We start from the raw sequence: 27,146 nt of genomic DNA on the forward strand, positions 1-27,146 counted from the left end.
TGCTGTGTAAAATATTTATTCATACTCCAAAAAGGCTCAGACAGCAAATCCATCAAACTGGCTCTTTGCTCTGGAGGCTGTGAGGCCTCTATTCTCCTCCCCTGGATACTCTCCTCTGGTTACTACCCCAGACTTCCATCAGGCACATCCCCCTCCCACCTTCCACAGGGTAGCCTCAAACCATAGCTTCCTTAGTGCTAGGAAAACTTGGAAGAGGATTTAGACCCAGGACCAGTGTAAGGTTTGAGAGGCCACAGAACTGAAGTCCCTGTGGCAACTGGGGAGTTAGAGAGAAAAGAGCCAGCTGAGGGAAACTGGTGGTGAGGGAGCAGGGGAGCCCCTGCCCTTCCCAGGCAGGTGAGCACAGGGGTCAGGAGTGGGAGAAGCAGCTTTAAAACATATACATTCAGTAGAGAGTGGACATGCAGGCCCACACCTGGAGGTCCTGCCAAGGGGGGGGAGGGCTGTGCCCTGACTAGCCTGCACACAAAGTTACATGCACGTACCTGCATGCCCAGCCCAGCCTAGAATCCGGTGGGAAGTTGGCACCTTATGTAGTTCTTGTTACCAGAGAACTGGGCTTGGGCACTAGACCCACCTCAGTCAGGTTCACGTCGATAGGGAAAAATAACAACCGCATCCTGGCTGCCTGGCAGATGGTGGCACCAGGGTGGCGGTGTTGGCACTTTCAAGGGGTGCTAGGGGGGAGGCAGGACCTGTGCCCCCAGCAGGTCGTAGGCGAAGATGTTCCAGAAGATGGCAAAAAGGAGGAAGGTGGCATAGGAAAGCAGCACCACCCACCAGCCACACTGGTCCTGCAGGTTCTCCTCATAGCTTCGGAGGATGGTCAGGCCCATGCTGATGCCCACGACGGCGCCGGCCAGATGGGCCATGAAGCTGGGCTGAGGGCCTGAGGCAGGCAGAGGCGGGGAGAAACGGAGCCAGACAGCTCGGCCCACCTCTGAGCTCACTGTGGTGGGGGGGGGGGGAGCAAGATGTGAGGATGAAGGAACCCCTGGGGCAGTCCCCAGCCTGGCAGGGCCCGCTCACACCTCAGGACACAGTGGGTGCCCTCGGAGACTCCTAATGTGGTCATCTAGTGAGGAGTGACCTCCAGGGGGCAGTGCCTGTCTGTGGCCTTCCTCCCTGCTAGCCATTCACTGTTCCTCCTTTAGCTGCTGCAGTTGGGGGGCAGAGGAACCCTACGGACCAGGCTCAGAACCTGTGAAGGGATGGGGCTTCCTCAGGGCAGGGGAATGCTGTCCTGACCCCAATTCAACCCTCCTTCCTTCTACCCACACCCTGGGGGCTGGCAGGTACTCACTGCACACCAGGGCCAGCACCATCCTCAGCAGTTTGTATGGGCAGCGCATCCCGGCCCAGTTCTAAGAAGAAGGAGCATCTGGTCAGGGTTTGAACCCACCCTAATGGCTCGGGCCTCGATGTTGGTGGGGATGCAACTGGCTGGATTTTTCAAAATCCTCAGTGCCTCTTCTTACCATAACGACATTGGCCAAGTGGGCGGAACAGAGGGCATAGACACCGCCTGAGCCCCCTACCACCGGGGCCCGCATGTCCGTGATGGAGACCGTCAGAGAGCCTGGGGGAGGAAAGGAAAGGAATGAGATGTCGGGAGCTGTCCCAGCGAGATGCCTCAGGACAGGATGGCTTCCCACTGCCCACCTCACCTGCCAGCACACCCGCCAAGTAGAGGAAGCCTATCCGAAGCACCCCGTGCACCATTTCCAGGGGCACGCCGATCATGAGCTGCAGGAGAGCATTGAAGCCCAGCTGCTCCAACCTGGATGGGGGGATGTGACACTGGTCAGAGCAACAGGACCCTGACAGAGCAGCTGCCACAAAGCCCTGGAGCACAGGGGGGACAGAACACCTCACTGATGTCACAGCATCACGACTGCCCTATTGAAAACCCCATCTGCCCAAGCCCCTGCACTCCAATGTGGGAGATTCCTTCCCTGCTCTCCAAACTGCTCCAAAAGGGAATCCTAGACTCTAGCTCCAGCTCTGCTAGTGACTAATTCGAGGAAGGGCCCCGGGAAGTCCCTTTTCCTCTCTCTGGGCCTCCGTCTCCAAGTGGCTGGGAAACAAGCTTCATCCCTACCTGACCTGCTTTACGTGCTCTAGAAAAGGAGGTCCGGACTTAAGAGACTATTTCCTCAGAGTCCCGTAGCTCTTGGGGGAAACTTTGGACACGTTTCTTTCTAAGGGCCCTCCGTTTACCTGCATGAGATTGCAGCCGCTCCCCTCTTACCCGACATGCATGAACATATAAGTGAGAAATCGCCAGGCACGGGCACGGTGGCCAGGGTGGTACACCAGAGGACTCTTCATATACTCAGGGTGGTAGGTCTGCAGCACCCACTTGTTCAGCCGAGCCCCGTAACACAAGAACACGATGATCTGGGGAGGACACTCTATCTCAGTCTGGCCCCCTGAGGCAGTTGAGGGCTAAGAGTGGGGCGTCTGAGGCTGCTACCTGTGTGAGTGTGACCGTAGCCATGAAGACAGGAGGTGGGCAGGTTCGGTGCTGGTAGAAGTACCATCGGCGGTCCATCTCACAAGGAAGGATCTCATAAGCCACATAGCGCACAAAACGCTTGTAGAAACCAAGGCCTGGTTCATCTAGCAGCCCATCCCGGGGCAGGGCACGCTGCCCATTGGTGATGGCCCTCTTGAAGCTACTGGAGCGTTTGCTGCTGATCTGCCAGGGAGAAACAGACAAGGGCCCCTGGTACCCCGCTCAGAAAGCCTGGGGACACAGGGACCACTTGAGAGGGAGCAGACGGTTCTGAGGACCGAGTTTCCAGGTTGTGGAGAAGGATTTATGAACATGTTCCATTACTTTTGCTTTTCATTCAAGATTATGACTAATGGAGTCATCTTCCATGTACAACATGCTTACAGTCTCTGACTTGGACTTAAGCCCTCAAGGGAGATCAGGGAAACCGGCATCACCCAGCCCTCCTCCTCGACTCAGAGGAATGAAGGATTGAGATCTGGGAAGAGTGAGAGAGACTTTCCAGGCCAGCCCCTCCAACCTAAAGATGAGGAGACCAGAGAAAAGGAGCAGCTGGTCCCAACCACACCCGTGATGAGTAGTAAAAGCAGGATTTGAAATGATGGCCATTGACTCCAGAGCCAATATGCTTTCCAAACCTTCTGCTGCCTGCTTCCTGTGCCAAAATGCCACCAATCATCTCTTTCAGACCGCCCCCAGGTAGAGTGATAACATGACCCACAATAAGAAGTTCTCCCTAAATACCCCTCCACTATCACCCTAGAAGTAAGGTCCAGGGGACCAATGGGAGCAGAGGTCACAGGCCTGAGGCCCCTGTCACTGACCAGGTCTACCAGCTCCTGGTAGCAGATCTGTCCTTGATCATTGCTCTGGGCCAATGCCACCAGCATGTCCAGTTTGGCAGGGTCCAGTGGCAGCTCATGGCTGTGCACCAGGCCAGTGAAGCTCTCGACACCAATGAAGCCAGTGTTGTCTGGGTCCAGCTGCTGTAGACAGAAAAGCCCAGGAAAGGGGGAGGGGGTGAGGCCCAAACCAAGGAAGCTGGGGTCAAGACCAGCATTTTTCAATTACCCACCCTCACATACATCAAAGAAAGCCCTGGGATGGCAGGATCCAGATGAGATGGGATGGGGAGAAATCTGTCTCAGGCCCTGGGCAGCTTATTTTTCTGAATCTAGTAACTCGGGAATAGTGAGGCTGATCTTCCACAACAAGGGGCAGGGGACCTCCTGAGCCTCCCAGGGCCCTGGCTTTCCTGGGCTTCTTCCTTTTCTCCACTTGGGTTCTCACTGGCAACTCAAAGGCCCTCCTTCTCCGATCTCTCCCCAGGCCTCCTGTGCTGCCTTATTTATTGTCAGAGCTGGGAGAAGGAAGCCACAGGTCCATGGGCCTGGGGCAGGCTAGTTGTTTCCTAATTTCTAAGAAACAACTCCATGAAATGCCTGAATTAAAGGAGCCTGCGGCTGTGCCCTTTCTTTTTAGGGAGGGGGCTGTCTCCTCCCTTTTGTGAATGACTACCGTATCTTGCCCAACCATCCACTACTGTCAGATACGCTTGCTGAGGTCTAACCTGCATCCTCATGCTATTGTAGGTCAGAGAACAGTTGAATACAACTTTCTGCCCCTATAAATCTTGTTTAGACTCACGCTGAGGTTGAGTCACGCATGTCCTCCATCCTAAGGCTAGACAATCCTTAGGGGGCAGAACAGCTAGACAGGTGATACATGGTGGAAGCAGAGAGCAGGGATGGAAAAGAAGGGCCCTTTGCTCCTGGCTCCTCAACCACACCATCACTGACTGGCTCTGACAGGCCACCAGACCCGCAATCCAGCATTCCCTGGGCAGGGAGGGGGATTCCATCTTTCCCCTAATTCTCAGCCCCAGGGGTGTCCACCGCCCCTGCGCATCAGTAAGGGAGCTGAGCTCACAGGTCCACGGGGGGGTGGGGGTGGGGGTGGGGAGGGGGTGGCCAGCTTGGAGGTCAGGGTGTCCTAGGAGCGGGTAAGGGGGCGTCCTGTCGGAAAGGAGGCAGGCAAAGGGATGTGGCAAGTGGCAAGCCGCCCCCCCCACCCCCGCCGCTCTGGTTCCCTGGGGAATCCCGCCCCAGGCAGAACTTGCACCCTGGTCTGGAGCGGACGGCGCACGACTCCCGGAATCCCTGGGAAGGGAAGGAGAGCAGCCCTAATGAGGAGATGGCGAGATGCACCTTCAGGCGCCCGCTCGCCATTTGGTGCAATTCTCTGGTCGGCCAAGTTCTAGCCCCTGGCCGCAGCTGCAGGCGGTACATACGTCTTTCTGCATGCATGTGAAGGGTGGAGGGGAGATGGGGAGTGCGGTCTGTGCAGGCAGCCCAGCCCAGCCTGGCCCCGGCCAGCGCCCGCGCCCGCGCCCTCCGCACCTGCTCCTGGATGAGCTGCAGCAGGGAGCTCCTGTCCATAGAGCTGCCCGGGCGGGGGGACGGCTGCTCCGCGGACCCGGCGCTGCAGCCCCGGCCCCTGCCCCAGGCCCAGCCCCAGCTCCGTTCCGCTCTCCGCTCCGGCCACCGCCACCACCGCCGCCGCACTCCCGGCCCGGCCCCGGCCCCCGCTAGTGCCGCCGCTGCCGCACACAGGGGCCAGCGCGTCACGGAGCCACCACTCCCCTTCCCCCTCCCTCTCCTCTCCTCTCCTGGACACACACACGCGCGCGCGCCGCGTACACGTACGTCCCACCCTTCCCTCCTCTCCCTCCACCGCTCACTCTCAGAACCACACAGCCTAGTCCTCTCCCGCTTTCCGAGACACACACACACACACACACACATACACACACACACCCCTCAATCCAAAGGTGCAAACACCCCATGCTCCGCCCCTCTCCTGTCTTCGTCCCTTCATACGCTCCTCCCTCAGACACGACCCTCCCCCCGCCTCCCCCCTACACACACTGGAGAGACTCCCAAGTCCTAGGATCTCACGCTGGAAAGGCCCTTACGGGACCAAGTTAGCCCTTTACAAATTGCTCATCCATCCGAATTTATCGAGCACCTGCAACGTAAAGGGCATCGGGTTAAACCCAATAGGGGAAAACTGAGGGCCAGTCGCTGTCTCCTTCCCCAGGGGTGCCCCCGTTAGAGCCGGCACGGTCGGAGGCGTCTCTGGGGCTCCCACGGGGCTGGGGACATAGTAGGTGCTCCGCAGAGCGTCAGGGGGCCCCATTTCCCGTCACAGCTCCGTGGAGTCTCTCTCATTCATCGCCCTGCCTACATAGCATGCCTACATCTCTCTCACTGGTCTGAAAAAAGGCTGCATTCCCCCACCCTACCCGAAATCTAGCTGGTACAAAGCCTGAGAGGAGACTTGGTAAGAGCATCAGTGAATCCGCCCCACCAAACGTTTATTAAGCATCTACTGAGTGCAACGGTGCCACGATGCAGACTGTCCTTACCTTCATGGAACTTCCATTCTCCTGGAGAGGACATGTCAGCAGACAATCTGAGGAAGGAAAGAGCGTTAACAACTCAGTGGACCAGTGAAAACTATGGTAGAAATGGCTTAAGATCTTTCTTAGAATGTAAAGAAAGGGGGGCAGCTGAGCAGCTGGGTAGTAGCTCAATGGATTGAGAGCCAGGCCTAGAGACAGGAGGTCCTAGGTTCAAATCTGGCCTCAGACACTTCCCAGCTGTGTGACCCTGGGCAAGTCACTTGACCCCCATTGCCTAGCCCTTACCAATCCTCTGCCTTGGAATCAATACACAGTATTGACTCCAAGATGGAAGGTAAGGGCTTAAAAAAAAAGAATGTAAAGAAAGGATAAAAACCCAAAAAACCCTGTAGCAACTGTTCCCCAGATAGCACATTTGTGTATAGATAAATATCATCTGAGGAGCAGCAGCCTGGAAGGAACCTGAAGGGAATCTAGCTTTGAATGCTGTTTCTGACAGGACTCTGGGCTGGTGCACCTCTCAAGTGGGGATAATAGCACCTAGTTATCTTCAGGGGTTGTAGCAAGGATCAAATGAGCTGATTATTTATGCAAAGGAGAGCACCCTTAAGGGCTATGTGTTAACTGGCATTCTATTTTGTAGATAGATTTTTACTAGAGTTATGGATGTTTATCTTTCAAAGATCTAAGCTCCGGGGCACAACCCATCTTCATTCCAAAAAATGGACAGTCGCCTATGTGCACCAAATGTCATGTGTTTATAACCATAAAGTACAACATAAAACCTCACACGAATAGACCCAACATTCACTCAGCATACATTTATTAAATATGCAATTTGTGCAAATCGTTTTGGGTGGAGGGAGGTGAGAGAAAGATGGCAACAGATCCCCTCACTGTCATCTGGCACATCCCCGAGGAAACAGAGCAGGTGGACATGCTCAGTGACAGGATGGAGAGGGGCTTGGTGGCTGGCTAACTGCCATCCTGCCCTTTGTAACAAGCCAAGGAACAGACACAGCCACCTTTTCCTCCACCTTGTCTACCTTGTGCATTTGTCACCAGGAGCAGTCGATTCTGAGCATCTGCTAAGTACCTTGGATCAGTCCATTGGAGGAGATGGTAATCTGTGCCTCCCTTCCCCAATCAACATTGATCCTTCAAAATAAAATTCCTACCACAAAACCTTTCCCGACTATTCCTGCCCATAGTGGACTCCTTAATGACCTCCTGAAGCTCTTCTGATCAGTATGACCCAGAATCAACATGCATTCGATCGCTCTCCTCAAATAGGGACTGAGTTCCTTTCAGGGGTCTCACCTTTCTTCTGTCTCCTCCAGTGTCCTAGCAAAGGTTTCTTGGAACATCAATGGCTAGTGTCTCATCCTGAGAATCTGCTCTGTGCAACAGGGCTCTTCTGCTTGATTCCCTTCCTCAGCCCAGAAAGCTTAAAAAAAAAAAAATCCACCACCCTCCCCTTTCCCCAACACACATACTCAAGACACATGCATGTATGTTCCAGGTGAATCTCACAGGTGGTGAAAAGGTGAAGGGAAGAGGGGGCTACTCCACAGGATACACACCAGAAGTTTGCCAAAGAAAACAACAGCAAATAGTGGATTTTTCAGTTTTGAAGCTGCAGCTGTCACCACTGGGGGGACCTGCTCAAAAATAATGAGACACAAGCAATGCCTGGTAAACTCAGGCTCCATGTCTGCCCCAGAACCTGATTCTGACTCCAGGGGCAGTGGACGGTTTCATTTTTAGGGGAAAAGTGTGAACTTGGGGTCCTGGAACATAATGTAGCATTAATGAGGAAGCTGGACAAGCATCTGGTGAAAACTAAGCTGCCTGTGTAGCCCTGCCTAACCTGGAGGTGGGGTCTTCTTTTTATTAGTACGGTGGCAGCCTTCGAGGCATTCCTTTGCTCATAAGCCCAGATCATGCCCCCCTAGAGAGCACAGCTCTTGGATTCCTACGTCAGGAAAAGGCCAGGGGTGAGAGAGACCACCCTTGTCTCTTGGGGGGGGGGGCATGGCATGGTGGCCAGAAATAAGACTTGTCCTTTGAGGATCCAGTCCCAAGCTCACATGCTAACCCACCAGAATCTGTGTGGCTGAGAAGATACCAGGGGAAAGAAATCTGGCCCCAGTGGACTTGGCTTTATGACTGTTGTGACAGAGGCTGTTGGGTTACCATAGCAACCCCCTCAGAGGGCCATTCGGAAATCTATAACCTCCTGTCGGGGAGCTGAAAAGGAGCAATTACTCCTGGCAGTTAATGCCCCTAGAGGATGCTGGAAGGTTAGAAATAGCAAGCCGGTCTGCTCAGAAATAGGCCTAAGGAAGGAGGTTGCTCAGAGCAGGAGTATTAGGCCATTAGAGTGGTTTTTCTCCCCAAAGCTCCCTGGCAAGACACAAGGGGATGGGTTGGGGGAATAGCAGAGAGGCTGAAACAGCTTGCCAGATCTGGGCCACAGTGGGACATGCTCCTTATACTAGTTTACAGAAGGAAAATCAACACAAACCCTGCTGGCCCCTCATCCAGGCCCTTTACTTTCACATATTGTACTTTTCTCGCCAATTGTCAGATCTTGAGGTAAATGTCATCATCTATATCAACTGACCACTAGAGATGCCACCATGACTTGCTAAAGGTCACAAAGGCCTGGACACATTTAGAACCCGGGTGTCCTGACTCTCAAACCTGTCTAGACCTCCTAGGCTACAAGTCTGTGTTGTTTCACAAGGGCACTGACTGGCAGGTGAGTTCATACCACCTAGTGCTCACCATCAGCAACAACGGTCAGTGTTAGGTTCTGACCATTGGGTGTAAGATGCAAAAGGTAAGTCAAAAGGGTCTTGAAGTCAAGCGTTAGGTTAGATGGAGAGGACATTATATAGAAAACACTGATGACAATGGTGGGTTTCTCCTCCCTTTGGTTGTGTGGTCTTGTTTCCTTTGGAAGTCTGGGCAGCCAATTGTACAACAGTCTTTACAACAGCTGATTCATATTGGTGGATCAAACCCAGTCTTGGTGTGCACAAACACTTATTTTATTGAAAAGTGTTTATCCCATCATAAAATTATATGGCTTTGGACATGAACATGATATTCAAACACGAAAAGCAGGTGAGAAGTGGCATTTCTTGGGGTCCCAACCCAGACTTTTCCTCCTGGGCTGGATGGGAGTAGCCTTGGCAGCAGGATGCTGGTCCAAATGATGTTAGAGCAGCATGAAGAGCAGATCAGTGATAAAAGGAGATATCCTGGGATGAGGCCCTTGATTAGAATCATCAAAGCCACGTTGAAGCTAAACCAGTTACCCAAACTCTACCAGTGAAGGCTGGTGACCAGCAGGGTCTCCTGACAGCAAATATCAATTTTTTCCCACACCCAGGAAAAGCCCATTATAACTATGAAAACACCAACTCTTCTCATATATTTTCCTTGGCTGGGGCACTGGTTCTCAAGAGGAATCCATTCCCAAACTGGGAATCAGGACACAGGGAACCCGAAGTCCACTCCCCACTTCTCAAACCCATGAGGTAGGGGCTTTTCCTGTTCCCTTCAACACTGAAAGCCACATCTCAAAATAAAAATAAACACTCATCTCAAGTTGGTTCTCTTCTTAGACACAATGCAGCTTTGGTCCTGTATTTTCTACAGTTGAATCAGTCCCTACCAAAAATGGCCCTCGGCCTCAAGGACAAATGTTCAGGAGCTATTTATTTAGAAAAAGATGGCCAAAATTTTTCTTGTCTAGCCCTCTGTAAAGTCTTGCCTTATAAGCCCCAGATCAGCAGAAACTGTCACCCTCGATGACATTACAAGGCAAAGCTACAAAGGGCCAAATCCAGGACAAAGATCCTAGCTGGTAGATGGTGGATCAATACCAATAATTCTCTTCTGGATGTGCCTCTGCTTATCATCTAGGAGCTGGAGAAGTTTGAGAGATTGTTGTAGAGAAATGCAGCATCCCCTTTCTTCAGCTCATAAAGGAATACGGCTCAGTCAGCCTCATGGGAAATACCTATTATAAATACACAAAGCCTCTCCTTTAAAGTAAACTAAACAATTAATGCAGGCCCTTGATGTCAGTGTACCAAGCACACACTGCTGTGCTCCAGATATGCAGAACCAGGCTATGGTTCTAAAATAGATCCTATTTTGAAAATAGATTACTGCATAAAAAGGTAGTTTACATAACACTATTGCAACAGCACAACGTAAACTGCCCTACCCTGAGTGTACTTGAAAGGTCCAAGTGCTTGCTCCTTGCTTAACTGGCTGCCTTTCTAACCCTGCCTTAGATTCAGGAGCCAGATGAGTGCCAGCAGGGAAGGAATGGGCAACAGACACAGATGCAATGGGGAGAGAATTCCTAGTGGAGGATTTGTCAAGAAATATGTATTCATAAAAAAGGACAGAGGGAGAGAAAATTGAAACAGGGAGAGAAGAGAGAGGCATGTCAAGAGGATTCCAGCCCACACTAAGATTGAGGATGAAGAGACATGTTTTAGGCTGACACAAAAAGACATGAGGTCTTCAAAGCATGAGGTCTTAGTCATAGAAAAGATAGAATTTCCAGTTTAAATGGGAAACAAAATGACTTTTTTTTTTCATGCCCTGATGTGTATGCATACTGAAGTGGGGAACACGGGATGATTATTTCATTAGTTCAAAATCTGGGTCACTCATGGTGGAAAAATCCTTAATGGCCTCCTTTGCTCTAGGGGCTATCTCCTGATTCTGTCCCAATTCCCAGACCCATGAGCTTTAGCCTGCATTTGAGCTTAGGAAACCTTAGAGCCCCAAGCCTGATGAGTAAAGGAAGGAGGAGATGACCCAGAGATGGAGATTTCCTAAGGAGAATTCCAATTTGAACCCATAGGCCTTCTAGCCTCCCAACTAAAGATCTTTTGGAATTCAGTTTTATAATGCCAGCATGGCACAAACTCTCAGAACATAGCAAAGTATAAGAGAAGGAAGCTGGAGATTTGGGAACATCTAAACAGACCTGGGAAAGAGAAGAGATGTGGCCCAGAACATTGGTAGAGATTCCACTTTGGGAATCAGCATGTCAGATACAGATGAGTAAGAATGGACTGGGATACAGTTTATGCTTAATGGAAGGAGACTACATGGCTGAGAACCCCAAAAACTATATTTTGGCAGTCTCTCTGGGTGCCAAATCTCCCCATTGTAATCCTAGGTTGAGATCAGGAGGAAACATCTTCCTGTTCACCACTGTGGACTTCTGCTAGGGTTTTCCTGGTTCCCCTCCCCTCACATATGCCCCACTAAAATCAAGCAGGGAAGACAGAGAGGTCCCACCAATGTCTGAAGCCAGTCCCAAGCCTCCCTTTCAGACAGATAGAGGTAGATGCCTTCTTTAGGAGACTGAGCCTGAAAACTTTAAAAATTCTAAACAAGCTATGATCTTGGGGGTCCCTCTGCTTCCTCAGCCCTTCCCAAGGGCCCTGAGATTGGGAATGTAGTTTAGAGGACTTGGTGAGATGGGAAGAGTGCATCATGAAATGCCAGTTGAGGCTATAATATAATGGGCTCTGAGGCAGAGGCAGGGAGAATTCATCAGGGAGTGCTCCTCCAGTGCACGGGCAACCCTGATCTGCCCTGGCAGGATGAAGAGAAGCCAACTGCAGCATCAATGTCTGGTGGGACCCAGACGTTCCCCTTACTTGTTCTTCACCAGAGTCTTGTAAAGGGTGAATCCAATGACTGCAGCCACAGTGGCCCCCAGGGTCATCCGGAGCCAAAAGGAGGCTGTTCGAAGTTCTAAATCACTCAATTGTCTGTAGGAAAAGAGAAGATAAATCTTTGGTGAAGAAGCCCAAATTTATTCTCCCAGTGCTCTCCCTTGGGTACAGTTGCCCCTCCACCACTGAAAAGCAGCCTTTCTTCAGTCACTCATTTCTATAAAAAAGGAGTCTGATTCCAGCCAAATGAACATAGGAAAATCACAAAGCTCCTAATTCAAAGACTGATGAAAACACTGGAATAAACATTCCTTACTTGCTGAGAATGATTACCCATACTCATTTACACAGAACCCTGCACAGCATAGCAGATGAGGGAGTACCTAAGGATTTTTTAACTTCCCCCAATGTTCAGATGGCGTGATGGACAACATGCATGTGTGTGGGGTGAGGGGTGAGGTGCAAGATCTTTTCAACTTGTAGACCTTCACTGAAAATGCTCAATTTCTAGATACTCTGTTCTTCCTTTTTGCTTTCTATTTATTTGGTTTTTTTTACCCTTTTTGCTTTTTGAGGGATATTTATAGCATATTTTGAACCTGGGACCAGTGCCTTGGAATAAGTAACCAGGTTCTCTTTACAGCTCTCCCTTGGCACTACCGTTAGAGAGAGAGAGACCAGCCAGACGGTAGAATGGTCTGGTCTGATGTAATTACTCACGTCCCCAAGCAGGATAGCAAGAATTGATTTCTCTCATGATTTAGTTAAAGGAGGACGAAAAGCACATTGCTGGTGTTCTAGAAGTACCAACGGCTGTTTTAACCTTGTCCAAAATGATTGACTAAAACAGAGGGTAAGGAGAAAGTTAAAGAACACCCACTCTGATAGATCCCAAGGCCTGTGAAATGCTCAGACTTACTGAGTGGCATCTACCACTTAAATTGGGATAACAGGGAAAAGCACTAATCTGGGCAGACCTGGACTGGTTCTCAGTTATTCGTGCCACTCTGGGCAAATCCCCGAGTCTCTCTAAAGCTCTCTTTTTTTCTATCTATTTGCCTGTTTATGTCTATCTATCTGTCAGTCTATCCATCTATCTAATCTCTCTTTTTCTATCTGTCCGTCTATCATTTATTTATTTACCCTTGCCCTCTGGTTTAGAATCAATACTAAGTATGGGTTCCAAGGCAGAAAAGTTGTAAAGGCTAGACAATGGGGATTAAGTGACTTGCTTAGCTAGGAAGTATCTGAGGCCAGATTTGAACCTAGGTCCTCCTGACTCCAGGACTCTATCCACTGTGCCACCTAGCTGCCCCCAAATCTCACTATTCTCCTCTATATGATGTTAATGATCCTTGTTCTGATGACCTCATAGGGTCATTATGAGTATCAAATGAGCAGATGGCTATAAAACCACTCTGAAAAGTAATGTAGAACTGTAACATACTATTGTTTCCCTTGTAGACTTCTTAGTGCAGTGCCTGGCAAATTGTAAGTGCTTAAAAAAATACTTATTCCCTCCCTTCTTCAAGGGAAATCACATCAGATTCCCTAAGAGAATCTCAAGAGGCTGGCTCTCCCACAGAACCTCAAGTCCCAAAGACATTGAAGTCTGATTATTTTTTTGTTAAAAATAACAATTCTCTGTGTGCCGACCATGGTACCCACGGGAAAGCGGCTAAAGTTGCCAGCCGAGTGAAAACAGTGGTGCTAGAAGCACTGGGGCCGGTGCTGGTGAAGAAACATGGTGGAGGGAGGTGGTGCCTGTAGCAGAACTCGGCTGGGGATAACCCATGTTGGGGGAACACTTCTGGCAGATCAGACTTGGTGGCAACAAAGAGGCAGGGGATCTGTCCATCCATGTAGTATTGCTATAAAAAAGGAAGAGAACACAGTGTGAGAACTATCTCTGCAGGCTCACTGGGAGGAGGATCCTGGAGCAGCAAGGTTACTAGGGAAGTACAACTCATTTGGCAGATGCCCAGGCACTGAAGAAATGCCTACAACAATACTATGAAGGGTGGGAGCCCTGCCCATGTGAGACCCATGCTCTCCCCATACCAGGCTCACTCGGTATTAAACAGTAAGCCCTATGTATGGGATTGGCCTTTCCTTTCTAAGAAAAAGATCTGGGACAAATGAATGACTTGCCTTATAAATACTGGTGCAGTAGATGAAGGATTTAGGGTCGTCCACAGCAAACATCAAGCAGGCGACATCACAGGCTACACTGGATGCTGTGGTCAATTGTGTGTCTGCTTCTGACTCAAACAGCTGAGGGACAGGGAGACAACAAAGGCAGAGAGCACTGAGTCGGCTCTCAGCAGGTCCCAGACCAATGCGCTGCAGGTCACTCCCTTCTCAGGCCAGGGCCAGGAAAGAAGGCCTCCCACAGCTGAACCGGCACTAAGTACCTATATCCCAGAGGTTCCTCTGCTGAAGACAGGGATAGGCCTGGAGCTACTAGTTCAAATTCTAACTTCTGACCATGGTCAAGTTCTTTGTTACCCCTATTTGGGGCTTTAGTCTCCTTACAAGCAAACATGATATCTAAATGCACAAGGGATACCCAATCTATTATGACAGATGAAGAAAATGTCCAAAATGCAAATTGAGGCTTTCTATAAAACTCCCCTTTTTAGGCAGCACACAGTTTCCTAGCTATCAGAGAATTAACTACAAGAAGGATGAACCCTAACCTTCCTCTCTTGGGGAAAGTGCTTAGAAATATGTAAATGTGCTTTCTATATTTTTAAGGGCAAACATCCCAAAGTGATGAAATTATAATATGACCATGGGAGGAAGGAATGGCACCTCAATCCCCAAAGTAGGTATCAGATGGTTAGTTATCCTTGTTTCTGGCTGAAACAGAACTATTTGGTGGTCAAATCTCTCCTTCTTAAATCTCTCTAAGAAAATAGCAATCCCATCTCCTGGCAGATCCAGATGCTTATTTCCAGAGATGAATGGACCCTTCCCTGAGCTGCCACCATCTCTGAATGTCCCCAGACTTACTATTAAATATTTCTCCTGCCCGTTGACTTGCACCGTGTTGATAGCATAGAAGGATTGTTCTCCTGGGTGCTCCCTGAGGGCCTGCAACCAAGGGCAGGCATGGATGAACAAAAGGATATTAAAGTGATGAAATACATACCCAAAAGGTGCCCCAACACCTCCATCCCCAGCAGGGCCTGCCTCCCTGATTTTTTGATGAGACCGTATGAGGCACTGTGGCTTTATCAGCCAAAATCTATAGAAAGATATAAACAGATCTATATATACCAGTGATGGTGAACCTTTTAGAGGTGGAGTGCTGGGCCACTCCTCCACCCTTCCACCCCATCCCTAACTGAGTGCTGTGCCCACCCTACCACCACCCACCCCTGCCATTCCCTTATCCCAGACAGGGGAGAGAGGAAGAGCTCCCACTGGGATACTGAGCAGAGGGAAAGTGAGGTATGTCCTCAGGTACATGGAGAAGGGGAAGGGAACAGCACTGCTCTGGATCCCTCTGGCTTTCTAGTAACAAACTCTGGTGGGCAATTGCAGGTGTGCTGCAGAGGGCTTTGTGTGCCCTTTTTGGCACACAATCCATAGGTTTGCCATCACAAGGCTATACAATGGGAAAAGGGACAAACTCACCTCTAAGTTCCTCCCAAGGAAAGCCTGTAGGAATGCTGACTTGCCTACACCCCGAGAACCAATCACTTTACAGAGAAAGACGTTCCTCTGAGTTTGTCCCTTTTCCAGGTCCATCTTCTTCTCTCGAGTGACTTTAGCAGAGAAAATACATGATACAGTCAGTAATCATGAAGGAGATCTCTATGATCCTCACGTTCCATGGGAACTAATGAGGCCTCCTACCTGTGATGGAATGTGTCTGAGAGTCTTGTTCACATAGGATAGGGTAACCCAGGTAACCAAGGTGCTCCAGGCAGTGGTGAACGTTCAGGTAGGCTACTAATCTGGGGAAGCAAGAAAGGAGAATGCAGCCAGTTATGAGGAACAAGAGAAGGCCTAGTGAAGTCTAAAGTGAACATGTGTTAAGGGGAATGGAGAGGGACTACGCTTACGTCCATTGGCAGAGGAATCCATGCAGGGAAAGCAGGCCTTTATCATTGGTGCATACCGTGTTGTAGAGTTCAGGGCCCCAAGGCAGAGAAGGGAATGGACTAAAGAAGCTCTGAAGCTCAGAAGGGGAGAGGGCTCCATCTTGGTCCTAGAAACACAAGCAGTGTCTCAAATGACCACCTTGAAAAGGGTGGGCCAATGCCACTATGGTGGCATAGTTGTGACTGGACTGTGTCAAGACTGGAGAGGGAGAATGGGAAAAGGGAATGTGTTTACGGTTTTTAGACAGAGGAATGGGAGAGACTGAAAAGAGGCATGAGAGACCTAGTGAAAAAAATAATGATGGCTGGGCTGGGTGAGCTTGAAGTGTATTCTTAATTCTCACCTTGTCATGCTTTTCAAACATCTTTTGCAAGAATTGGTAACCAAAGTGATTGAGCTCAGTGGTACAGCCAGGAGGAACACGGATCCTATAAGCGGAGAAGGAAATTGTTAGGGTGGCTGTGGGGTGGGGAGAAGAGGCCTGAAGCAGTTAACTACTTGATCAAATGTTTTGGGGAACTGATAACTCCTAAGTTATAGGTTCTACTTATCACAGCTCACCCCTAGCTGACCACTTAATAAATAGCTTATTTAGAACCTCATGCTCACCTAACTAAAGAGATTTCCCATCCAAATATGCACAGAAAAGTTATTCCTGACTTAGATCCATTTGAACTAAAGGAATCATGTTTATTCTTTTGTAAACCATCCCCCCATAAGAAGTGGGAAATCAATAGAAGGTGACTGGTGGGTAAAAGACTTTCTTAGCAAATATTGAGCCATGGAAGGTACAAGTTCACCAAGGCCAACATTACAGAGAAATTACTGCATTGCTTACCAGAAATGTTATTCTCTACAGGAGGATAGCTTACCACCTGCCCAGTTAAGTAAATTTGAACTCAGTATATTGCTTAATTGCCTACCTCTAAGGCAATGCTTCAGAAATACAGGTCACAGATAATTATAGCATGGCCCTGCCCTCTCCTTTCTAGAGAGGATATACCCTGGAGGTCCCCAAATCAGAAATGATTGTGGAATGTAGGCTGGGTTACATGATTTTCTTCCTGATTACAGAAATTTACTGTGTTTGGGCACTGAGCTAAGATGGCTGGGGAATAATAGCAGCAAACCCTAATTTGATTTTGCCATGGATTATTATGCCAATCAGGTTTTATATTTAAGATAGTGCTCAGATTTATTGTTTTGTTTGGAAACCATGAATATACCTGACTATCACTTCCACTGCCCCAACTATAACATGCCCACTTGATAAATATAATAGCTAAGATGACCCTAGGTGAATCACCAGGCAGGGAATATGGTATTCCTGGTACAAAAAAGTGACCAGGACCATCAGCTCCACACATTTAACTTGAAGGAGGTCCTCTTAGGTTTGAGTAATGGGATAACTCCACAGCAGTCCATCAGATTAATCAGAGAGGCCCAGAATCTGGCTTCTTAGGACAAACAAAGCCTAGCATGGTTCTCTAGCTCCATCCCCTTCAGACCTCAGAGTGTCACATACAGTGGATGAAGATAGTCATCAGTCAGCTCCAGCTCATCGTCATAGCCAAAGCGGCGTAGGATGGTCCAGGTGGTCTCATGACGGCCCCTCTGAATGAAGAGGGTATTCAGAAAGAGGAAGCCTGGAGGAGAAGTTGGGGGTAGCATTCAGAAGAGCAATATCTATCTAGGAAACCCTTTCAGATCCATTATAGAACCTCTGGAACTCAGGGATAAGACAAGCAGTTGGATCTAGCTGAATGGATTAAGCAATACACTGGACTTCAGGAGGTCTGGAATTCATTCCTGTCTAATTCTTCACTCACTATGACCTTGGGCAAGTCAACTAACCTTTTGGGACCTCATTAAAAGCATTATGAGCTTTAAAAAAATAATTCAAGGCATCAAGGTTGTAGAGAGCTCTGTGTATACCAGCCTGAGCTTAAAGCAGAATCAGGTAATATAACAAGATAGTAAAGGCATCTTCCTGTCTGTCTGGATTCCTGGTGTGGACAACCTGATGGGAAGTTCCTTCAATAAGGAATAAAGGGGCAGTGGCAGCAGGGTAGCTCAGTGGATTGAGAACCAGGCCGAGAGATGGGAGGTCCTAGTTTCAAATCTGGCCTCAGACATTTCCTGTGTGCCTGGGCAAGGCACTTAACCCCCACTGCCTAACTCTCCACTCTTCTGCTTTGGAACAAATACATAGTAACTAATTCTAAGGAAGAAGGTAAGGGTTAAAAAAAAAAAGGATTAAGGGGAACATACATTCAAGTCAAAAATTACCATCCAAGCTCAGCCCATCATCCTTCACACCATCTGCTGTATTCTTACACACCACCATCTTCACATCCTCCAAGGCTTGAGGGGCCAAAGGATTTCCAAAACATGATTTCTGACCACAAGAGAAATGCAAATGGAAGATCAAGAAAATGGGGGAGGCAAGATCTTCAGCCCAAATGCTGCACAGAAAATCATGCACATATCCAGCTAGATAAACCCTGAGCTTCTATCAGAGGACTAGTTGTAAGGTCAGGAAAAGGAATTAGTAAGATTTGTTCCAAGTGAATGTGACAAGGTAGGAACAGAAAGTTGAAAATACCAAAATGCTTAAGAAGATGCTTCTAATGTGGCAATAGCCCCTACTGTCATAATCCCTCCAGCACTCACCTGAAAGTAATTGAGCTCATCATCACTCAGCACCTGGTTGTTGTCCTGATCGGAGAGTCTGAAGATGCGAGTGAGTGCTTGAGCACAAGCTGGCCTTAGCTGTGAAGAAATAAACTGAAACCTGTTCACCTAGCAAAGTCACATGAAGCCAACCCCCACAACACATAGAAGCCTAACATTCCTGGAAGTGCTGAGAAACAAGAATTAGAGAGGATCTTTTTCTTATCTACTTTCTATTATCCACTTGGTGAATTAGTCAAACTGTGCTTCTCTACCCACTGCTCCCATCATTCTATTTTTTGCCAGTCTTCAGAAAAGCAGATGGGGTAAAAAAACCAAGAAGATATCGATATCTATCTCTTTTATTCTGGGAGCAGCTCAAGCAAGGGCTGGGTAGGAAAAGAAGCAGAACTCTGGGTTAAAACCAGGTCTGAGCAGTATAAGCTTTCAATAACATATGGTTCAATTGACCCCTACTGGTACAAATGGCTGTGTTCCCTTGGATAGCATCTGTGACCTGTATCACCAAACACCATGGTTGCTGAAAGGATACAAGTGAAATGTGCAAAACTATCCCCTGAAGGATCCAATGTGAATTAATGTTGTATGATGGGAGCCAAAAAAAATGGTACCATTAGGTGTCTCAGGGAATAAAGAGGAAGGTCTGTTTCCTAGGCCCAGGGGAACCTTTAGTTTGTAGGACTCAGTTTTGAGCTTTTGGTCCATGTTAAGTCAAATATAAATTGGCCAACAGCTAACCAGAAAAAGCACTGGATATTACAGTTAGCAGATCTGGGTTCTAATTCCAGGTATGCACTAACTCACAAGGCAAGTCTTTTCCTCTGTTTCCTCTTCTGTAAAATAAGTTGATTAGCTGGAAAGACTTACATGAACTGATACAAATTGAAGCCAGCAGAACCAGGAGACCACTGTGCATAATAAGGGCAATATTATACAATGATCAACTGTGAATGACTTAGCTATTCTCAACAATACAAAGATCCAAGACAATTCTGAAGGGTCTATGATGAAAAATGCTATCCACTTTCAGAGAAAGAACTGATGGAATCTGAATACAGATCAAAGTGTACTTTTTTTTTAACCTTATTTTAAAATATTTTTGTCTGTTTTCTTTCACAATATGACTGATATGGAAATATGTTCTGCATGACTGAAACACGTATAGTCTTTATCAAATTGTCTTCTCAGTGAGGAAGGGAAGGAGAGAATTTGAAACTCAAAATTGCAAAACTGAAGGTTAAAAATTTGTTTTTCTACATGTAATTAGAAAAAAAATTAGAAAGGCAAAAAAGAAAGTTGATTAGATAAGGTCACTAAAAGCCTTTCTGGGTCTGACATCTGATCAAAGGACTCTATACTGACATAAGCTGCCTTTTTCCTGAATCATCCTTAAAGACTTGAAAGAAGAAATATGAAAGGATTTGTAGGGGAATGATCAGTGGTCAAGATTTATACATATTTGACTTCAAAGTGGAAGCCAAACCCAGGTACCTTCACATAGATAATCCACATTCTCACCTGCTTCTCCTCTGGATCATACAAAGGGGCTGTAGGGTGCAAAACTGCCTTTTGAGCATAATAGAACAGTTCTGATATGTTTTTCAAGTTCTTGGCAGAACACTAGGAGAAATCCAACAAAACAGAATATGAGGAGAAACATCTATTCAAGATTCCAGAAGATGGGCCTGGAGTCAGGAGGAATCAAATCAGAGATCCCATTCAAGAACAAAACTAATTGTAATATAGAACTGCTGCCATAAGTACTCTTGTTAATGTCAAGACACAACTTTCCTCAGAATTGTTCCTTCCCCAGCCCTGAAAATTGGAACAATTCATTTGATTCAAAGTCATGGCAGGGAAGAAGCATGCTGAATACACATAAGGATGACCTCTCCATTATCAAGGAGAAATTCTGAACTCTGGCCTGACATTTAAATCTCTTTCTAAACTGGCTCCAAACTTCTTTTCTAGTCTTACTTCCCACAATCCCCCACTGAGAAATTCTTCAGTGAAGCAAATTATTCAACTTCCCTCCAAAATGCCTTGCAGTCCTATTTCTTTTTACTTGGATTGTTTCCCTTTCTACCAACTGGATACTGTCCTCTCTCCTTCCCACTAGCTCTAATCTTGTCCATTCATAAATGCCCAGCTCAAATCTCCATTTCCTACATGAAGTTTTACCTGAACATACCAGCTGATGATTTTTCCTCTCATTTTTACAATAGAATTAAAACAAATTCCTGATTCCTACACCCTTTTTTGGTTCTCTAATTTGCTGCTTGTAGTATTTTTCTTTATATGTCTTATCCTTCCACTAAACTACAAGCATCCTAAAGGCAGACACTGTGACTTTCTGGATCTTCTATGGTCCCAAAACAGTGCTAGTACAGAGGAAATCAAAACCATTACACCTGGATTTCTGGAGAAATCCCAGATCTAATATATATCCTTTTAAATCACCAGATTCCTTCACTATTTTTTACTATCCCTGTTTAAGGAGCAGTAATTGGAAACAAATCATTTGAGAGAAGCTCCCTAGAGGGGGATGGGCTATGCTCTCATATAATTCTACTTGTTCTTTATGGCTTCTCTGGTCCTGGCCTGTCACTCACCTCTACACAGGTCTCTATCTCAGAAAACTGGTTCATTATTGGCAGAATGGTCTCCATGGAGCTCCCAGAGCGTAGGTCTGACTTGTTCCCTACTAGAATAATAGGGATTCTGGGAAGATAATGAGAAGTAGAAGTTTTACAGAGGGGAAGAATTAGGGACCATTCCATAACAAATAAGTCTGACCCATGTACAGATGACATAAAGGGTTGTGCTTGGAATACATACCACAGAGCCACCTCCCACCCATTTCAGAGAAATCACACTTAGTACCTGGGCCCTTTTTCTGATCTTCCATTCACCAATGGAATCCACTTTGTTCTGATCTGAAAAATAATTTCCCGCCCAACATTCAAAAACACATTTATTGAGTACCTACCATGAGACAGTGTCAAGGAGACACAAAGATAAGTAAGAGATTTTACTCCACAGAAGTTTTTTTTTTCCTAGTACTAGAGATAAGGGAGTGATATACAAACTGTGATTTCACTGGAATTCTGAAGGATGGAATTTCCTCTGCTAATGCTGATTAGAATCTAAAACTTCAGTCTTAAAAGCTGCCTACAACAATGGTATCCAATTCAAATAGGAACAGATCTCTGCAGCTGCATATAGATTTATAAAACCATAAATTAACATTATTTATGTTATCTAATTTGTAAAACACTTTCAAATTACAGTTTAATCTGATTCTGGTAGCAATCTGGAATTATGGCCCTCTGACACCTCTAGTCCATAAGTTAAATGCTTTTGCCCAGGGTCACAAAAATAGTTTGTCAGAAGCAGGACTTGAACTCAGGTCTTCTGAATTCTGAGACCAGATTTTTATTCACTATACCATTCTGACTCTTAATTGGAGAGATGTGAACAAATAACTATAATAATAAGGTTCATGGGAGAGATTTACTTTCAGATGGAGTAAATCAAGGAAAATTTAATAATGAGGGTTTGAGCCATATCTGAGCCAATACCATGAGAGCCAAACAGACCAATAAGACACACCCAGCTGTGCCCTGGGCAAAAACACATGCATTAGCTCCAAATTGTCAATCTGGGAAGCAGCCTACAAGGGAAACCTTGCAAAATAGACCCTTATACACTTGCTGCCCACCCCCCCACCCCCCACCCCCGTAAGTAATGGTTTATTACAGATGGCAAAGAAAATAAAATTCACTACCTACATTCTTTCTAGAGAAGAGGGCAGATAATATAAAATACAAAATAGCAATGCTCTAGTCCTTACAATCAGCACTATAATATTGGATATTATGGAAGTGGTTATGCAGTATGTGAATTATATGCATTTCTCCCCTCCCTTTTAGCCTTTAGGAATTTCATTGCTTTTTAACATCTTAAAGCTACAGGGGAAAGAAAAAGGGATATAGATAGTGTTTATATTTCCCATTACAATAGGGAGAATTTCTACTTTTGGTTGGCTTTAGTGAAATAGATTTTAAAATTACTGATAAAATGAGATTTGATGATTCTCTGTAATTTCAATCATCCAAGTTGTTGTGGCTCCAATAACAACAGATGGGGAGGTAGCTATTTTGGCAAGGATTCTATAAAAGACTGTGAGGAATAACTTAATCAAAGATTTCCCTTAATGCCTACATATGAATCTAATTGCTCTTTCATTGGACTGTACATAACTCTAAGATGGGGCTTCTGTTTTCCTTTCTTTGTAGGTCCTCAGCAACAGTCTGAAGCTGAAAGCTACTCTCTTACCTTCTCAATGGTGGAATCCTCAGAGACGTCATATACCATGCATACCACATTTGCCTGCATAAAGGATCCAGAGTGGGAATGGGGAGAAATTAGAAGCTGGACCATCTAATGCTCCTCCTAGAACAGGGAGATCTTCACTCCTATAAAATCTTCCCATCTATCTCTTTCTCTATTCAGTCTCAGGCCACTACATTTCCAGCCCTTCTGCCCAAGTGTTGCTAGGCTCAGTTCAGGAGTTGAGACCACTCCCCTGATTGGTATGCTATTCATAGTCCATAAACAATGAAAGATGGTTCTAATAAGCAGAATGACAGTGCATTAAGGCACCAAAGCCAGTCCCTTTTATGAAGAAAGCCTCTCTCTAGCCTGCATCATATAAGGCTCATGCCCTAGAATCTTAGCATGTTAGGAATGGAAGAGGCTTCATTGTTTACCTAAATCTAATTCTGTTCACAATAGGAATGGGAATCTCATCGAAGTCCTGAAAAAAGTGAAGGGACTTACCCAAAGTTATAAAAAAAGTAAATGGCAAAGCCATAATGAGAACCAGGGCTCTGGATTTCTGTTTTGTTGTTTTTTCACCATATTCTACCACTTTGGCTATTCCTATTCCCCATTTTATCCCATAGTTCATAATCTCAATCTCACCTTGTGAATTTCATCCTGTAGTTCTTCCTCTGTCTGTTCTGTTTCTGAAATTAAAAAACACCATTACCCACTGCTAAATCATCCTCTTATACTTGTACCTAGATAAACACTCAAGACAGAAGAGTGTAGGGTGATTTCTGCTGAAGGAGCTACTCTGTGAGCAGAATATTTGGGCTGGAGTGTTTTCCCAGGACCACTTGGAGGAAGGGACCTACCTGAGTAATCAACAATATGGGTGGGCACCTTCTCAGGAGTCACATCAGCTGGAATTGTGATCTCTTCAGCTCTAGGGGGAACCTTAGAAAAAACAAGTATTCACACGAGGGCAGAGAAGATTTGTGGGAATAGAGGAATAGGATTCCACAATGAGGATGGGATACACCAGTAAGAAATAAAAAGATTTGGAACTTCTGCTAGTCACAAGATTGTGGCCAAGGTCCTAAAGTATTAGGCCCCAAGGCCAGATAACATAAAACCCTTTCTACACACCAATCATTGTCTACAAATGACTAAAGCCACTGTTCCAGAGGTCAACTCATACCTTTTCCTTTATGATTCAGGAAAAATATGTTGGGAAATATTTAGCAGCTTAGCTGCTTGATTTCATCAATTCCCTTAATGTCAGCACTGAAGTAAAAAATTATGCTTGGAAAAAATGGTGACAGTTACCTGGCCTGGGAATCTACAAGTTACTTCTACTACATGGAAGTGAGAGAAGAAATGACATTGATCCATAACACCATTATTAGTACCCTTTAAGCACTATAAGGGATGGAGTCAAATGACATTTTCTTTTTTTTTAAAGTTTATTTAATTAATTTAAAATATTTATCCATAGTTACATGAATCAAGTTCTTTCCCTCCCTTCCTCCTACCCCACTCCCTAAGCCAATGAGCAATTCCACTAGGTTTTATGCATGTCATCCAATGACATTTTCATGTCTTATCATAATCCTCCAGAAAAAGGAAAAAATTAGCCTACCTCATTGTCATGACAAAGGAATACCCAGTTATAACCAGAAAGGACCTGAAAGGTCCTTTATTGGCTTCCATACCCCCCACCCCCCCCATTACAGATAAGGAAAGCATTACAAAGAGATTACTTGCCTATGGCAGAGCCATGATTCAAACTTGGGTCCTTGAACTCCAAAGTCAATGTTTCTTCCACTGGAACACAAACTGTCCTCCTACCACAAGGTTGTCTTCTCCAATTTAGCCACTACCCTACTCAAGAAGCTTCTCTATTTGTCTCTAGAATAAACACTTACAACTCTTCCCCATTTGGCTCCAACTGACCTTTTTAAGGTCACACATTACTCCCATGATGTACTCTATGATCCAGCTAAACTGATATACTTGCTGGTCTTGTGGACATTTCAGCTCCATGCCTTTTCATATTACATCCCTGGAAGACTCGCCTATCTCATTTCTACATCTCAGAATATCTTTTGTCTCTGTTCAAGGTGTAGTTTAAGAGCCACTTCATTTAAGAAGTTTTTTCTTATTTCCCCAATTGCTAGTCATTTCCCTGGGCCCCACCAAATAACTCTGTATTTTGTATATGTCATGTATTCATAAGTATGGTGTATGTCTAATAGAATGGAAGCTCACTGAGAGTAGGGACTGTCTCATTGTAGTCTTTGTAATTCCGAGTGCCTATCTAAGCATGTAGTCCTTAGCAGGTGCTTAATAAAGCTTTGTTGATTAACTGAAGTTTCTGTTGTACTCATTACCTGCCTCTATTCTTTTTTTACTTTTTACACCCTTAAGACACAGAAATTCACGGTCAGTGACTACAGAGAAGTGGATGGCAGAAATACAAAAGAAAATCAAGATAGCATAAGCTTTAGGGAAGTCATCATCTTACTGTCTGAGAACTGTGGTATAATAGTTTCTGTAGTTCTATGCATATCACAAGCAAATGAATGAAAATGAGGTCTTCCTAATTCATTCATTGGACCTGTGATCCTATGTAAACACCTTGAAGACGGCTGTTTGAGAGTTCCTGTGGCTAATACAGTGAGCTGCTTATGGCTAAATCGGTCATTCCTCTCCCAGTAATCTCTGGAGGTAGCCCTCTCAGTCAAGAGCATTGACAGTTTCTCAAAGGACAAAGACTTAAATCCAAGGAACACAAAGCAGCTAATCTCAGCCTCTTCACACAAAGCAGCTAATCTCCAACCCAGGGTAAGAGAAAAAAAAATACTAGGCTAGCAAAGACTTAAAACTCCTTCACTGCCCAGAAGAGGAAACCGTGGGCTCAGGGATGTAAAGTGACTCCTAGCAAGGAAATTAAGTCCGTGGTTTCTATGTGTTAATGTCAGAATTATCATTCAGGCCTTTCCATTCCAAGGCAGCATTTGTTTTACCAGACCAATGGGAAGACCTGAGCTCAAGTACTAGTCTGGCTACTCTCTCACTGTTTGTCTCTGTGTCCCTTTCTGGTCAGTAACTGGATGATTTTTAATGTTTGTTTTTTTTTCATGCCTAAAGTTCTAAGACCCACTTATGCCCCCTAGAGCTTCGTCCCCACCTACCTGACTCTGTCCCTCTCCAGGTCTCTGGGTGCCGGCGCCCTTTCATTTCGGGGGTCACAAAGCTGTCATGGAGCTCGAAGGGGATGGGGGGGGGGGGGAAGCAAAGGACCAAGGAGCCTCCAGTGGTGCTACCATGGCCCCGGGGTGAAGGAGTGCTCGCCCCGCCCGAGCCAGTCCCGCTGCTGGACAGCTGCCCTCCCAGGATGGCCTTCCCCCTCCCCATCCACCACCACCACCCCGCCCCCAGAGGCTCGGGTCCTCCCTACACGAAGCCAACCGCAGCGTGTAGTCTAAGTGCCGGACCAGTCCTGCCGCTTTTCTGGGCCTGGAAGCTCCCTCCTAGAGCCTCAGTTTCGCGCCTAGTAAAGTAGGGGCAGGAATGCACTTACCTCCTCAGGGAACTCCTCGCCCACAAGGGCCATGATCAGGGAGGTCTTCCCCACCTGGGCTGCGGGAGGAGGCACGGGGGAGAAAAAGGGGGCAGGGAAAGGTGGAAAGGGTCAGCGCTGCGCCCTCCCCGGTCCGCGCCCAAGGTCACACGGGAGCCCTGCCACCTCCCCCCACCCCTCCAGGCCGCAAGTGCCCCGGGCTGACTGAACTCCGTCTCACCCTCGCCCAGCAGCAGGATCCGCACGTCCCGCTTCATGGTCCCAGCCGAGACTGCGGCTGCCTCTCAGCCGGCCGCTGACTCCCCTCAGCCCGCACTTCCGGCCTAGCTTCTGCCCGGCCCGCCGAGAAGCCCCAGAGAGCATCGGGGAGTCAGCGGCCTAGAGCGGCCCCAGACAGCCGCCGCACTATTGCAGCGCGCCCCCTCGTGCTCTGCGGTGGGCACTGCACCCAGCCCGTCAACGCTGGCCTTCCTGGAGGATATCGGCACCCCCATCCCCACTGCATCCAGGCAGTCCCGTGAGTGTCCAAGCAGGCCTCAGAAATGAAGCAGGTGGGAACTGATTTTATGGAAAATGCATATTTTAAAAGGCCAAAAAAAACAGAGAATGCTAGACTTGGGAGTTAGGGCAGTGGGGTCTTCATGAGCTGCTTGGCCATGGGAATTTGCTGCTATTGATTCACTTTCCCTGTCCTATGCTGACCCCATTTGGGGTTTTCTTGGCAAACATACTGAAGGGTTTGCC

The 27,146-nt window shown here is 47.0% G+C and overlaps 2 protein-coding genes across 9 annotated transcripts; both read right to left on the reverse strand.

Annotated features, from left to right (window-relative positions):
- Positions 1 to 7,376, reverse strand: RHBDL1 (rhomboid like 1). 4 transcript variants are annotated; one of them, XM_007499223.3, is made up of 9 exons: positions 7,284 to 7,376; positions 5,967 to 6,013; positions 3,364 to 3,525; positions 2,498 to 2,722; positions 2,273 to 2,421; positions 1,689 to 1,801; positions 1,500 to 1,600; positions 1,325 to 1,385; positions 1 to 970 (listed from the first exon to the last, which is right to left on the reverse strand). In XM_007499223.3, exons 2-9 carry the CDS (start codon positions 5,970 to 5,972, stop codon positions 699 to 701), a joined length of 1,089 nt encoding a protein of 362 aa, XP_007499285.1. In that variant the 5' UTR covers positions 5,973 to 6,013; positions 7,284 to 7,376; the 3' UTR covers positions 1 to 698. The 4 variants fall into 4 exon arrangements, with proteins under 4 accessions (XP_007499285.1, XP_056661719.1, XP_056661718.1 ...); XM_056805741.1 differs by lacking the exons at positions 5,967 to 6,013; positions 7,284 to 7,376 and adding exons at positions 4,747 to 4,835; positions 4,939 to 5,011; XM_056805740.1 differs by lacking the exons at positions 5,967 to 6,013; positions 7,284 to 7,376 and adding an exon at positions 4,939 to 5,343.
- On the reverse strand, positions 6,773 to 26,824 carry RHOT2 (ras homolog family member T2). 5 transcript variants are annotated; one of them, XR_008913550.1, is made up of 21 exons: positions 26,623 to 26,782; positions 26,403 to 26,461; positions 23,692 to 23,773; positions 23,477 to 23,520; positions 22,829 to 22,882; positions 21,374 to 21,426; positions 21,103 to 21,211; positions 20,009 to 20,110; positions 18,470 to 18,568; positions 18,086 to 18,194; positions 17,322 to 17,442; positions 16,140 to 16,224; positions 15,757 to 15,902; positions 15,548 to 15,648; positions 15,326 to 15,456; positions 14,699 to 14,779; positions 13,835 to 13,957; positions 13,352 to 13,554; positions 11,666 to 11,779; positions 7,547 to 7,624; positions 7,311 to 7,440 (listed from the first exon to the last, which is right to left on the reverse strand). XR_008913550.1 is itself a non-coding variant. In XM_007499224.3 (20 exons), exons 1-20 carry the CDS (start codon positions 26,657 to 26,659, stop codon positions 7,609 to 7,611), a joined length of 1,869 nt encoding a protein of 622 aa, XP_007499286.1. In that variant the 5' UTR covers positions 26,660 to 26,782; the 3' UTR covers positions 6,773 to 7,608. The 5 variants fall into 5 exon arrangements, 4 of the variants coding, with proteins under 4 accessions (XP_007499286.1, XP_007499287.1, XP_056661716.1 ...); XM_007499224.3 differs by having other exon boundaries at positions 6,773 to 7,624; XM_007499225.3 differs by lacking the exon at positions 7,311 to 7,440 and having other exon boundaries at positions 7,491 to 7,624; positions 23,477 to 23,514; positions 26,623 to 26,785.
- Between the last annotated feature and the right edge of the window lie 322 nt (positions 26,825 to 27,146).

The sequence above is a fragment of the Monodelphis domestica genome, chromosome 7 (assembly GCF_027887165.1).
Source record: "Monodelphis domestica isolate mMonDom1 chromosome 7, mMonDom1.pri, whole genome shotgun sequence".
Lineage (NCBI taxonomy): Eukaryota > Metazoa > Chordata > Mammalia > Didelphimorphia > Didelphidae > Monodelphis > Monodelphis domestica.